This window comes from Vipera berus, assembly GCF_964194415.1.
Source record: "Vipera berus genome assembly, chromosome: Z".
Lineage (NCBI taxonomy): Eukaryota > Metazoa > Chordata > Lepidosauria > Squamata > Viperidae > Vipera > Vipera berus.
The window spans coordinates 11,431,288-11,444,804 of record NC_138205.1 but is presented as its reverse complement, the minus strand read 5'-3'; the positions used below and the strand labels follow the sequence as shown (position 1 = coordinate 11,444,804).

General features: G+C 40.4%; 1 protein-coding gene across 1 annotated transcript; it reads left to right on the top strand.

The window, feature by feature from the left end:
* Positions 1–4,563: 4,563 nt before the first annotated feature.
* LOC308678626 (olfactory receptor 4Q3-like) lies at positions 4,564–5,517 on the top strand (the record flags this gene model as incomplete). The annotated part of the gene is made up of 1 exon (XM_081345853.1): positions 4,564–5,517. One exon carries the CDS (start codon positions 4,564–4,566, stop codon positions 5,515–5,517), a length of 954 nt encoding a protein of 317 aa, XP_081201979.1.
* Positions 5,518–13,517: the final 8,000 nt, after the last annotated feature.

The window sequence follows — 13,517 nt, the reverse complement described above, 5'->3', positions numbered from 1 at the left end:
CCTGAGGAGGCCCACTCTGTGGGAGCGCACTGGACGGAGGGAGGTTGACGCCGGCAGCAGGTGCTGCCATAGGTAATCCGGACCCATGCCATGTAGGGCTTTGTAGGTCATTACCAGCACCTGATAATTAACTCCTGATAATTACAACCAGTGTTATCAATGGTGAGGAACACTAAATATTGAAGTTGTAACGTGTTAAGAATAATATGGTGGTTCTCCTTCCTTAATGTAAAGGGTATTGCATACAAGCATAAAGGAAATAAAGGAAAAGCTCAAAAAATAAAATAATACAAGAAAAATATAAACCATCATCATCATCATTGTCATCATGTTTATTAAATTCTGAAAGATTTAAAGGCCATCCCAAATGCAAAGAGGATAGGAGCCAATTATGCATCTGGGCCAGCATATTGCACAATGTGGAGCAATCAATGAAAAATGAGCACCTCACTGTGCATGGGTACAACAAGATGCAGAGTCGCTCTGAATAAATGGGGCTATCCAGTAACTTCTGCCCTTTGTGATTGTGGTGACATTCAGACAACAATACACGTGTATGCCTGCTCTTTTTGTCCTGATCAGTGCACATTTGAGGACCTCATGGTAGCATGACAGAACACAAGGTTGCTAGATTCTGGGTGAGAGCTGCTTAACTCATATTGTACATACTTGTACATATTTTAAATTGTATTGTACATATTTTAATATTGTATTTTATATTTTAAATTGTATCGTACATATTTTAATATTGTATTTTACATTTTAAATTGTATGTAATATAGTGTGCCTTATTTTAATTGTGATGCATCTGACACGAATGAACAAACAAACTAATGAGAAAGCTTGCTTTTTTGGCCTAAACCCCTTTCCCTTTCCTTAGGTGCAGCATCTTTAATGGATTCTCTCAATATTCATCTGGATATGTAAAATCAGGTCAGAGAACATGATGTACTTATTCATCAACATATGTTTCTGGATAAGCAACATCTCACAAGATAAATTACCAATAGCCAATTTCATATTTAAACCACGAGACTTTCAATGTTCTAAGTACATGCTTGCATCATCAGACTGGTAGGAAGAAATAAAAAGGAAGTCCTCTTGGATTGAGCTTGATTTCTTATGATTTCAGGGATGAGTTTTGTTGGCAACAGCATAGAAGAAATGTAACATTACTTTTTGCATTATTTAAAATTTCTCAGTCTAGTGTACAGTCTGGGATATGAAACAGGTTCAACACTCATTAGTTTCTTGAGATCATCCAAGGATGGCTAAAAGTAGCAAACCACTTCTGAAAAATCTTGGCAAGAAAATGGCAGGGACTAGTCCAAGTAGTCATCAGGAGTCCAAAACTGATTCTCAAAGGTGCCTCTCCTTAAAAAAAAAAGTCTTAGTGCTGCCACCTGCCATTCTAAAAGTTACCTTTGTGGTTCATCAAGGTCACTCTGATTTCTGGTACCTGCAGATACACGTCATTGCAATTTTCTCGGAAGTGGTTTGCCATTTCCTTTTCCCTAGGGATGAGAAAATGTGATTGTCCCAAAGTCAATCAGCTGGATTTGTGTTTAAGGTAGGCCTAGAATTCACCATCTCTTGGGTTCTACTCTAGTGTCTTTAACCACTGCACTAAACTGTTTAAAAGTAAAGGTCTGATCAACACTTGTTCCAACAGCTTGCATTTCACTCTCAACTCCCCAAAGACAACTCCCCAAATGGGCACAATGATTGTGGAAATGGGATGATTTCCATGTTAGTCCAGAACAACTGGAAAATTGAGAACAAGAAATGGACAGATTTGTCCATCACTCTCATTGATGTCAAAATTATTACTTCCAAGTAAGTAGTTTAAAGATTAGAGCCCAAGAGGCTACCTAGTTGCCTTGAAGACTCATCTCCAAGGTCAATTATTTATTTTGGCAACTGTTTCTAATTGGGGACATCACTTGTCACTTAATCTCTCAAGATATAAACAAAAGCTGGTATCCCAAAGGCTTTGATAAAGAGTTAATTACTTTTTTTGTTAATGCTTGAACTGTGAGCAATATTGCAAGATAAGAAGAAGGATGAAGGTTTGGCACATTAATTTGTTCCTTTTCTCTGAAGGAGAACTTTGATTTTTCTTCTCTAAAAAAACAATCTGCTTTTGAGATTGTCTGAAGTTTGAGCGAAGGAATGATCCATATCAACGGTGAAGTTTGGGAATAAAAAACTCCGTTCCAGGCATGAGCTTTCAAGAAAGTAAACTGGTAGTTAAGTCTTGATTTTAATTCTAGCTGGAGTAGCCATGAAGAGGTCTATCTGTGAACTCCGTATACCAGAGTAAATGTTTATTTACCTATAAGATTTTATGCCACAGGATGAGATGCATGGTTCTTTATTCTTTTCAGCTTCACAATATAATTTTTGAGATAGTTTAGATTATGACTGACCCGAAAATCATCCAAGTAGAACCTTATAGCTGTCCAGATTTTGATCTGGTTCCTGTATTTCATATTTTCTCTCTCCATCACTTTCTGTCTATTATTCATCTATTTTATCTATTATCTAATATCTATATATCTTATGTATCATATCTATCTATCATCTATCTATCTATCTATCTATCTATCTATCTATCTATCCATAATTATCTATCATTTTTATCTTCTCTCTTTCTCTCTCATTTGCCATCTCCTTTATAAATTACCTTTTTTTCTGAGAACTCGAAAATATTTCTAACATTTATTTATAAATTCATTACACGTTTATCCCACCTTTATTTTTGGTAAACTCAAGATGGTGTAGGTACTTAACGCTCCCACTTTCTCTTTACTCCACAACAACAACCCTATGAATTAGGTTGGGATGAGAAAGAGGGACTGACCAAAAGTATCCAACTATTTTTCATGCCTAACAGAGGAAGAGAACCCATGGTCTCTTCTTGTTATATAGCCCAGCATCTCAAAATGGATTTCCCTCCAGCAACAGCCTAGTGAGGTGCATTGGGCTCAGAGAAAAAGCAAGGACTCCAGAGTTGCCAATGAGCTCTTTATTGAATGGGGAGCAAGTCCCACATTTTAACTGCTATGTTCTCATATTGGTCATGATGGATTTTCTTATATGGGGCTTAACCTGATATTACTGGGATGTTTCTGATCCATAGATATTGAGCTCTTCTTCTTGTGAAAAAAACATTTTCCAAGAAAGGCATCCAGACAAGAACTAAGGGAGGGCAAATTTCAGAAACAACTTCACACTAGTGCATCAAAAACTCTGCTCTTTTTCTCCATGAGTTATGATGGAATCCACATACTGTATATAAGTTTTTGTCCTTTGATGGAAGCATTGGATCTTATGGTTGCCCTTATAGAAGTTAGCCATTTGCTCCATTCTGGGATAGAAGATAAAGTGAGATTAGATAGATAGATAGGTATGTAGGTATGTATGTATGTATGTAGGTAGGTAGGTAGGTAGATAGATAGATAGATAGATAGATAGATAGATAGATAGATAGATAGATAGATAGATAGATAGATAGATAGATAGATAGATAGATAGATAGACAGACAGACAGACAGACAGACTTGTCCTAAGGGCTATTGCCTCAATCACCTCTCATAAAATGGTCTTGATTTGTGCATGGATCCTGAAAAGCTTGGGTCTGCCCATTCCATAATACTACCCTTCTCTGTGGTAGAAGAAACCAGATACATAAATGCTAATATAGAAAATGCCTCTAAACAATCATAAACTCTTTATATTGTCTAGAAACTATAGATGATGTGGAGAACAAATTATGGCAAAGGGAACGTTTTCATATTAAAGACCTGGCTGATTTAATGTAATGTAATGTAATTAAAACAGAAATGAAAATTCAGTTCAATCCAGCTTAGTTGTTGCTCTGGGGTCCTGATTCTGTCTTCGCCTTGACCCCATCTACATTTCAGAATGCTAGCCAGACGGTCATGGGCTATCAGTGATTCTCTAAACATTGTGTATGAGAAGATCAGAATGGTTCATGTTGGAGATTAGAAATCCACATGATTCATTACTCAACCTGAGGAAAAGGGTCCCGCTTTGCTCTGTCTTAAGTTGATGGAGACTCACACAGATAAACATGATCAGCAGGCAGCATAATTATATAACTGACTTCCCCACTTTATCTCCATCTGAAATGGTTAGATAGATGAAGAAATTATGGTCAGAGCAGCACAATGCAAGTGAAAGTGGGAAAAACATGACGATGATGGTATCACGATAGCTGAACTCAACTCAGCTTTACAGTCAGTGATCAAGAGAAAAGAAGGGAGGGACACTGATGATTATACATTGTCTTGCAGATTGTAAGGTCACCGATTTGCAGATGGGATGATGCACGATTTGTATAGCTCCACTGAGTTTCTGATCTGACTACCACCATGGGTATGGAGCTTATTTAATATCTACAAGAGCTAAAATGAAACATTTTGTTTTCAAATATCATATTCCAAGAATGGAATTTGTAAAGAAGAATTTCCTTTCTAGCTTCTGCTGATGTCCCCAAAGTCACAAAACATGTCATTTTCTCATCTTCCAGGTCTACTCATGGCCCTCAATGATTCTACTGTTACAGAGTTTATCTTCTTGGGTCATTCCAATTCTCGGTCGATCCAGCTCCTTCTCTTTGTATTAGTCTTGGCTGCTTATACAATATGTCTGGTGGGCAACCTCCTTATTGTAGTGACAGTGCATGGAGAACCCCACCTCTCTCAGTCACCCATGTACTTCTTCTTGGCCAACTTGTCTCTCTTTGATATTACTTTGGGCTCACTGGCTACACCCAAGCTTTTAACAGATTTAGTGAGCTGCAGCAGGACCATCAGCTTTGTGGGTTGTATGATCCAGATCTTCTTTATTCACTTAATTGGGGGCTCTGAGATGCTCCTTGTAACCCTCATGGCTTACGACCGTTACATGGCCATCTGCCACCCTTTGACCTACATGACCAGGATGAACCGTCCACATTGCATCAGACTTCTTGCCCTCTGTTGGGTTGGAGGCCTCATTCACACTACCATCCAGATGTTTTTGCTTCTCCAGCTCCCATTTTGTGGACCAAACACTCTGGACAATTTTCATTGTGACCTCCCACAGGTGATTAAGCTGGCTTGTGTAGACACTTATGTCACTGAGCTGCTGGTTGTGGCCAACAGTGGCCTACTTTCCCTTGTGTGCTTCCTTGCCTTGCTTGCTTCCTACAGTATCATTGTCAGCAGCCTTCGAGGCCACTTCAAGGAGAGTGGAGGCAAAGCCCTGGCTACCTGCAGCTCCCACCTCATTGTGGTCTTCATCAGTTTTGTGCCTTGCATCTTTGTTTATTTAGTGCCTTTCTCCAGGTCTCACACAGACAAGGTGGCTTCTGTGTTCTACACCCTAATCGTACCTTCTGTCAACCCACTCATATACACCCTGAGGAACCGAGACATGAGTAATGCAATGAGGAAGTTAAAGAAGAGGTGCCCTTTCTTACCTTCTTCTGGGAACACGGAACGAGTATGAGTTGTTTTGGTCCACTCTTGGTCCAAATTCTATTTGCCTGTTATTTTCTTCTCTGGTTCCCATTCATGTAGGTGACAGTTGCACCTGATCTTCAAGTCAGTACTGAATTCATGGCTTGGTAGACAACATACGGAGACATTCTTTGGACAAAAGAGACAGTGGCCATTGTAGCACGATGTAGACAATACACTTTTAACCTGGAAAATGTTATTCATACAAGTGTTTTCATCATTCCTTCCTAGACAGGTTGAACATTTTCCTCTATTATTGAATGTTCTCTTGTATTGAATCCTGTTATTTCTCAACTGGAAAAAAGAATACATTGGCAAGTGGAATAACCATGTGGTAAATGGAATGGAATAAATGGAATAACCCATGTGATTTGTGTTGTCAGAAGGACTCACATAAGGCAAGTTCAAATTTAATTCAGCTGTAGAGAGGAATTTTAATTAAAACACAACTGACAAATGGCAATCCTGTCCCTACTTGGATTGTGAGCTGTCCACGGTTGTCTGCTCGGATGGGCAGCTATAGAAATAAAACAAAGAAACAAATAATTGTAGACATACAGTGAAGGAGAGTTCAGCAACATTTTTGGAAAATGCTTTCTTTACCCATTGTTTGAACTGTTAGGGAGTTTTTCATAAGTTTGACTAGAAAAAAATCTTATATTTCTGTATTGATTCCTTAAAAATAAAACTTATCTGATTTTCCTGTGTTTCTGTTGAGTCAGTTCCCAGATTGCAACTGTAACTTTCCTAACAATGTTGTTGAGGTAGGTATACTACAGGACATTTGTATTGTGACAGTGGAAATAGGTACTTCAATATTACCACAACTGATTCTTTGATACAATACATCTTTGCACTACTACAAAGGGAAGGGGGATGTTGAAATGTCTGTGAGAAAACCTAATTTTCATTCGACTTCATTATTCCAGTGCTAATTTTTCTCCGATTCATGTCCCTATAACTTGTGTTTGTTGTATAATATTAAGAGATATACATGTTTTTCCTGTGCACGATATAAGAAGTATCATCTGAAAAACTGCACATGAAGTCAACGAGTTTGAAAAGAGGTCCATGAACATCTAGAAAGGGCAGGAGACAGGAAAGGGAAGTAAAATACCCTTGATATAAGGGCTTAAGAGACAGAGTCTCTCTTGTAATGTAATCATGCTTCATTATTTCAGTGCCATAGCCCTCTGTATTGGGCAACATAGCAGGACCAGATGGTTGAGACCTCTTTATTGATGGTGGATCAGAACCATTGAGAGACCCTCAGCAAATCAGACTTCCCCTAAGTCTCCTTCTTTTAAATGTGACAGCAGGAGAAATGATTTGCTAGAATGTCAGAATGTAACAAACACACCTATTGGATCCAGATTTTGCACTCCAGTCAGAAGCATCAAGGCATTTCCAGGTGGAAATGATTAGATGGTGATATCACCATTGCCTTGGAGACGCCCAGCTGGGGGCTCCTTTCATGTCCCCAGAAGGAGCTTGGCGAGTGAAAGACAAGAGCTCAATCCCACCCCATGGCCGGAGTCTCAAATGCAGGCTTGCCAGCCTAGTGCCCAGCATTTCAACAACTCGAACCACTGTGCTAAGATAAGACAACCTTGTCATTTATTTATTTTTACTGTGGGCACCCTGGCACACATTAAAAATGAAATTTTGTTGCCTGCTCTCAAAAGCGTGCATATACACAACACACAAATAAACATGCTATATACATACATAGGTATATACCTACACCCTTACATATAAATACATATACATATTAATGACTGTCCATCTTGGATACATAGCGGAAAGAGGAAACTTGAAAGTTCACAAGGTTGATTACTGTATGGGACAAAACTGTGACTGAATCTGGATGCTCTGCTTCAGATACTACGAAGCCTCCTCCCAGAAGGTAACAAGGAAAAGAGGTTGTGAAGAGGATGTGTAGTGTCCCAGATAATCTTAGGGATCATGCTCAAGCAACGCTTAAGTGCTATGTCCTGGATGGAAGGGAGGGAACTGCCAATAATCTTTTCAGCTATCCTCACCACTCTCTGCACCGCCTTCCTGTCTGAAACAGTAACACTTCCAAACCAGACTGCAATGCAATATGACAGGATCCTCTCCATCGTCCCTCTATAGAAAGTGGTAAGGACAGGGGAAGGAAAATGTACTTTTCTCACATGATGTAAAAAATGCAGGCACTGCTGTGCCCCTTTCATCAGTGTCTTGCTCCTTACTGGATCAAATTACTGCTCAGTGTAGTGATAGATTCTCAAAACAGCCCAACTTTAAGCGTCTCTCACCTGGACATAAAGTGATTTGTATTAATGAAATAAAAGTGTTGCATATACAAGGGAGTGGTCCAATCCCTGTCTTGCTGTGCTGCAATGGCACCCTTATTAGACACTCACCAAGCATACAGGACAATTGGAGGAGAAGTAAAACTAATTGGAGGAGAAGATTGGTGGAGACAGACTTCCCAAAATTTATCCCAATGTGTCTCCCATTCATAGCCTTGAAGTATGAATGGATGAATTCATAATTACAGTAGTCCTTGACTTATGACACCATTGGGACCAGAATTTCCATTACTAAGCAAGACAGTTGTTAAGCAAATTCTGCTCTCACCATGGGTTTTTCTTGTCAAAGGCCAATTTGGAAGGTCTCAAATAGTGATCACATGATCCCAGGATTCTTCAACCAGCATTGCAAATATATACTGGCCAAGCATGTGAACCTTGATCACATGACTGTGGGGATGCTGCAACAATCATAAGGATTACTTGTAAGACAGTTTTTTCAGTGCTGCTATAACTTTGAACATTTGCTAACCAAATAGCTGTAAGTTGAGGGCTACCTGTATATTACACAGACAGGCATTTCTTTTTTTTTAAGGACTTTTAAGAGCACAGAAGAGCATTGGTGGTTCAGTGGTAGAATTCTCGCCTGCCACGCGGGAGGCCCGGGTTCGATTCCCGGCCAATGCAACGCACACTTTTGAGGGACGCGGTGGCTCAGTGGGTTAGGACGCTGAGCTTGTCGATCAGAAGGTCCTCAGTTTGGCGGGTCGAATCCCGAGCACCGCGTAACAGAGTGAGCGCCTGTTACTCGTCCCAGCTTCTGCCAACCTAGCAGTTCGAAAGCACGTAAAAATGCAAGTAGAAAAATAGGGACCACTACGGTGGGAAGGTAACAGCGTTCCGTGCGCCTTTGGCGTCTAGTCATGCCGGCCACATGACCACGGAAACGTCCTCGGACAAGCGCTGGCTCTTCGGCTTTGAAACGGAGATGAGCACCGGCCCCTAGAGTCGGAAATGACTAGCACGCATGTGCGGGGGAACCTTTACCTTTACCTTAAGAGCACAGATCACTTACCTTCCACATTACTGGCCTAACTGCTAACAATGCCAGACTGAACTGGGAAAGAGAAATTAAGAAAAAGAAAGTTGACTAAATTACTCAGAAAGCTGGGAGAATTTAGCTCCTTTCAAACATGTCTGTCTTCTTTGACTAAGGAATGTAATAATCATAATCATAATCAGTTGGAAGGTACTTTGGAGGTCATCTAGTCAACCACCTGCTCAGGGCCTATACCATTTCACACAAATGGATGTTCAGTCTCTTCTTAAAAACTTCCAGTTTTGGAGCATTCACCACCTCTGGAGGCAGGTTGTTCCACTGATTAATTGTTCTAACTGTCAGGAAGTTTCTCCTTAGTTCTAGGTTGCTTCTCTCCTTAATTAGTTTCCATCCATTGCTTCTTGTCCTGCCTTTGGGCGCTTTGGAGAATAGCTTGACTTCTTCTTTGTGGCAGCCCCTGAGATATTGGAACACTGCTATCATGTCCCCCCTCGTCCTTCTCTTCATTAAACTAGACATACCCAATTCCAGTAACCATTTCTCATATGTTTTAGCCTCCAGTCCCCCAATCATCTTTGTTGCTCTTCTCTGTACTCTTTCCAAAGTCTCAACATCTTTTTTACATCGTGGTGACCAAAACTGGATGCAGTATTCCAAGGATGGCCTTAGCAAGGCATTGTAAAGTGGTAATAATAGTTAATGTGATCTTGATTCTATCCCTCTGTTAATGCAGCCTAGCACTGTGTTGGCTTTTTTGGCAGCTGCAGCACACTGCTGGCTCATATTGAAGTGATTGTCCACTAGGACTCTGAGATCCCTCTCACAGTTACTACTATAACTGCTATAACTATAACTTATAAACAAACAAACAGGAAATCACAAGGTATGTTGGCTACAAATGCTATGGATGGAAGCTAATCAAGGACAGAACCAACACAGAACTAAGGAGAAATTTCCTGACAATTAGAACAATTAATCAGTGGAATGACTTGCCTCCAGAAGCTGCGGGTGCTCCAACACTGGAAGTTTTAAAGAAGAGATTAGATGACCATTTGTAGGGTTTCTTGCTTGAGCAGGGGGTTGGACTCGAAGACCTCCAAGGTCCTTCCAACTCTGTTATTCTGTTAAAGGGTGCTTTGATTTTGGTTATTGTTACTGTGGATTGTACTGGAAAAGGTTTCAATGGTTCTTCTAAACTAGAGCTGAAGGAGGAGAGACTGTAGTAACATCAAGAGGGTAAAATCAGCATAAAGAGAAGCCAAGAAATGACTATGATGAAGCTCTAATGAAAATACTATTGAGATTCACGAGAACACCAATGCTTTGAGTATGTCATCTGATTATACAGATAGTCCTTGACTTACAAGCTTTCATTTAGTGACTGTTTAAAGTTAGAACAGCACTAAAAAGTGACTTATGACTCTTTTTCACACTTACAACTGTTGCAACATCCCCACGGTCATGTGATCAAAATTTAGACACTTGGCAACTGACTCATATTTATGATTGTTGCAGTGTCCCTGGGATCATGCGGTCACTTTCGCAATCTTCTCCCAAGCAAAGTCAATGGGGAAGCCAGATTCCCTTAACAACCATGTTACTAACTTAACAAGCATAGTGATTCACTTAACAACTGTGGCAAGAAAAGTCTTAAAAAGTAAAGGTAAAGGTTCCCCTGCACATGCGTGCTTGTCATTTCCAACTCTAGGGGCCGGTGCTCATCTCCGTTTCAAAGCCGAAGAGCCAGTGCTTGTCTGAGGATGTCTCCGTGGTCATGTGGCCGGCATGACTAGACGCCAAAGGCACACGGAACGCTGTTACCTTCCCACCATAGTGGTCCCTATTTTTCTACTTGCATTTTTACGTGCTTTCGAACTGCTAGGTTGGCAGAAGCTGGGATGAGTAACAGGCGCTCACTCTGTTATGCGGCACTCGGGATTTGACCCGCCAAACTGCTGACCTTCTGATTGACTAGCTCAGAGTCCTAACCCACTGAGTCACCGTGTCCCTTATTAGAGCAAAATTCACTGAACAAATTTCTTGCTTAGCAACAGAAAGTTTGGGCTCAATTATGGTAATAGGTTGAGAACTACGACTATGTCAATCTTCTGCAAAAAACAAAGGAAGCTCAGTGTTTCAGTTGTAATCATGTAATCATGTAATCATTCATTCATTCATTCATTCATTCATTCATTCATTCATTCATTCATTCATTCATTCATTCATTCATTCATTTCTATAGCTACCCCACTCAACCAAATGATCCTGGGTAGCTTACAATTCTATCATGATGATGATGATGATGATGATGATGATGATGATGATGATGATGATCATCATCATCATCATCATCATCATCATCATCATCATCATCATCATCAATTAATCATCCATTTTTTCATTAGACCATAAAAATTACCAACTATCCAATTATCCTACTCAATTTCAACCATATGCCCTTTGACTTCTGCAATTACCTCCCCCTGACTGGAGATCTAAGAAAAGGCTCATAATCCCATTGTCCCAAAGGTCTAATAATGGGTCACTGAAATGCTTCATTTGTATTGATTGGTGCCCTGGAGGAAGGAAACAGAAGGCACCCCTCCCTTGTCAGGTGGTGTGTTTGATTTTCCACTTCTGGAAGAAGAAAAAGACAATCACCTTTTAGAGTTACCTTCATTCCAGCTGGGAGAAGCCACTAAGCAACTGGAATGAACAGGTATTGTGGATCTTGGTCTCTTGGTTTTAGCAGAAGAGTAAGTTGAGTGGCGATCAGGAGCAGTGGGGAAAGGAAGAATGGAATGTCTTCTTTCAATTCTTCCTTAATGAAGAACCAATGCTGACATACTTTAGACGTGCCTCTAGCCTCTTTTGGTAAGGTGGAACTACAGTATGCATGAAATGAGAAAAGAAGAGAGGAAAGAAGAAGAAGGGGGACTAAGATTCCACAGTTCCCTGAGTCCTTCGGGAGAAGGGCGGTATATAAATCAAATAAATATAAAATATAAATATAAATATAAAAGCAGCTATATCTGAATGCTTCATTTGTAATTGTTATAGCAAATCAGTTGTTTGCCTTTACACCAGAACACTAAGTTTAAGATACTCTTATAAGGTAGATATAGGGACATGGTGACTCAGTGGGTTAGGACGCTGAGCTTGTCGATCAGAAGGTCGGCAGTTTGGCGGGTCGAATCCCAAGTGCCGCGTAACAGAGTGAGCGCCTGTTACTCGTCCCAGCTTCTGCCAACCTAGCAGTTCGAAAGCACGTAAAAATGCAAGTAGAAAAATAGGGACCACTATGGTGGGAAGGTAACAGCGTTCTGTGCGCCTTTGGCGTCTAGTCATGCCAGCCACATGACCATGGAGACGTCCTCAGACAAGTGCTGACTCTTCGGCTTTGAAACGGAGATGAGTACTGGCCCCTAGAGTCGGAAACGACTAGCATGCATGTGCGGAAGAACCTTTACCTTTACCTTTATAAGGTAGATATTTGAAGTTCCTAATGCCCCTTAATGCTTTCTTTTTATGCTTTCCTTCACGTCTCAGGGACATCAGCTCTGAAGATATCCTAATGCAGTTCAGTGCTATTACACACTACCAAACCTGGGAACAAGAAGGGGAAGAATATCTTGGCCCAAAGAAATGGACAGTAAGTAACCATGAAAGAGAGATGGCTTCAAAAATCTATTTAGGGAGGAACCATGTTATGATGGTATCACAACATTGTTTTGTGCTGACCTGGAGAGAGAAGACCTAAAATAGGTTTCTCATATATTATTGTTGTGGTTGTTGTTGTTAATCATATTTATTGGCTGCAGGTGTCTGTGGAGATTCTCAGTCATCCAGGTTATGGTTGTCCTAAAAGTGCTTTTTCAAAAGGCAACTGGACTTTCTTTATTTTTTTGCCTGAAGATGTTTTGCTTCCGAACGGCTGCTGGAATTGGGTATGTGTAGTTTAACGAAGAGAAGGACGAGGGGTGACATGATAGCAGTGTTCCAATATCTCAGGGGCTGCCACAAAGAAGAGGGAGTCAAGCTATTCTCCAAAGCACCTGAAGGCAGGACAAGAAGCAATGGATGGAAACTAATCAAGGAGGGAAGCAACCTAGAACTAAGGAGAAACTTCCTGACAGTTAGAACAATTAACCAGTGGAACAACCTGCCTCCAGAGGTGGTGAATGCTCCAACACTGGACGTTTTTAAGAAGAGACTGGACAGCCATTTGTCCGAAATGGTATAGGGTTTCCTGCCTGAGCAGGGGGTTGGGCTAGATGACTTCCAAGGTCCCTGCCAACTTTTATTATTATTATTATTATTATTATTATTATTATTATTATTATTATTATTATTATTATTATTATTATTATTATCATCATCATCATCATCATCACCATCACCATCACCATCACCATCATCATCATCCAAGAAGTTTCTTCTGTTCTGAATGAATAGTGGAGAATGGAAGGATCCTTCCATATAAATCCTGCAAGGAATATAAATCCTTCCATTCTCCACCGAGCAGAAGAAGCTTCAGAACGGAAGAAGCTTCTTGGGTGAGAAGTGGAATGTCTTCAAGCAAAAAAGAAAGTCCAGTTGCCTTTTGAAAAAGCCCCTTTGGGACAGCTTACC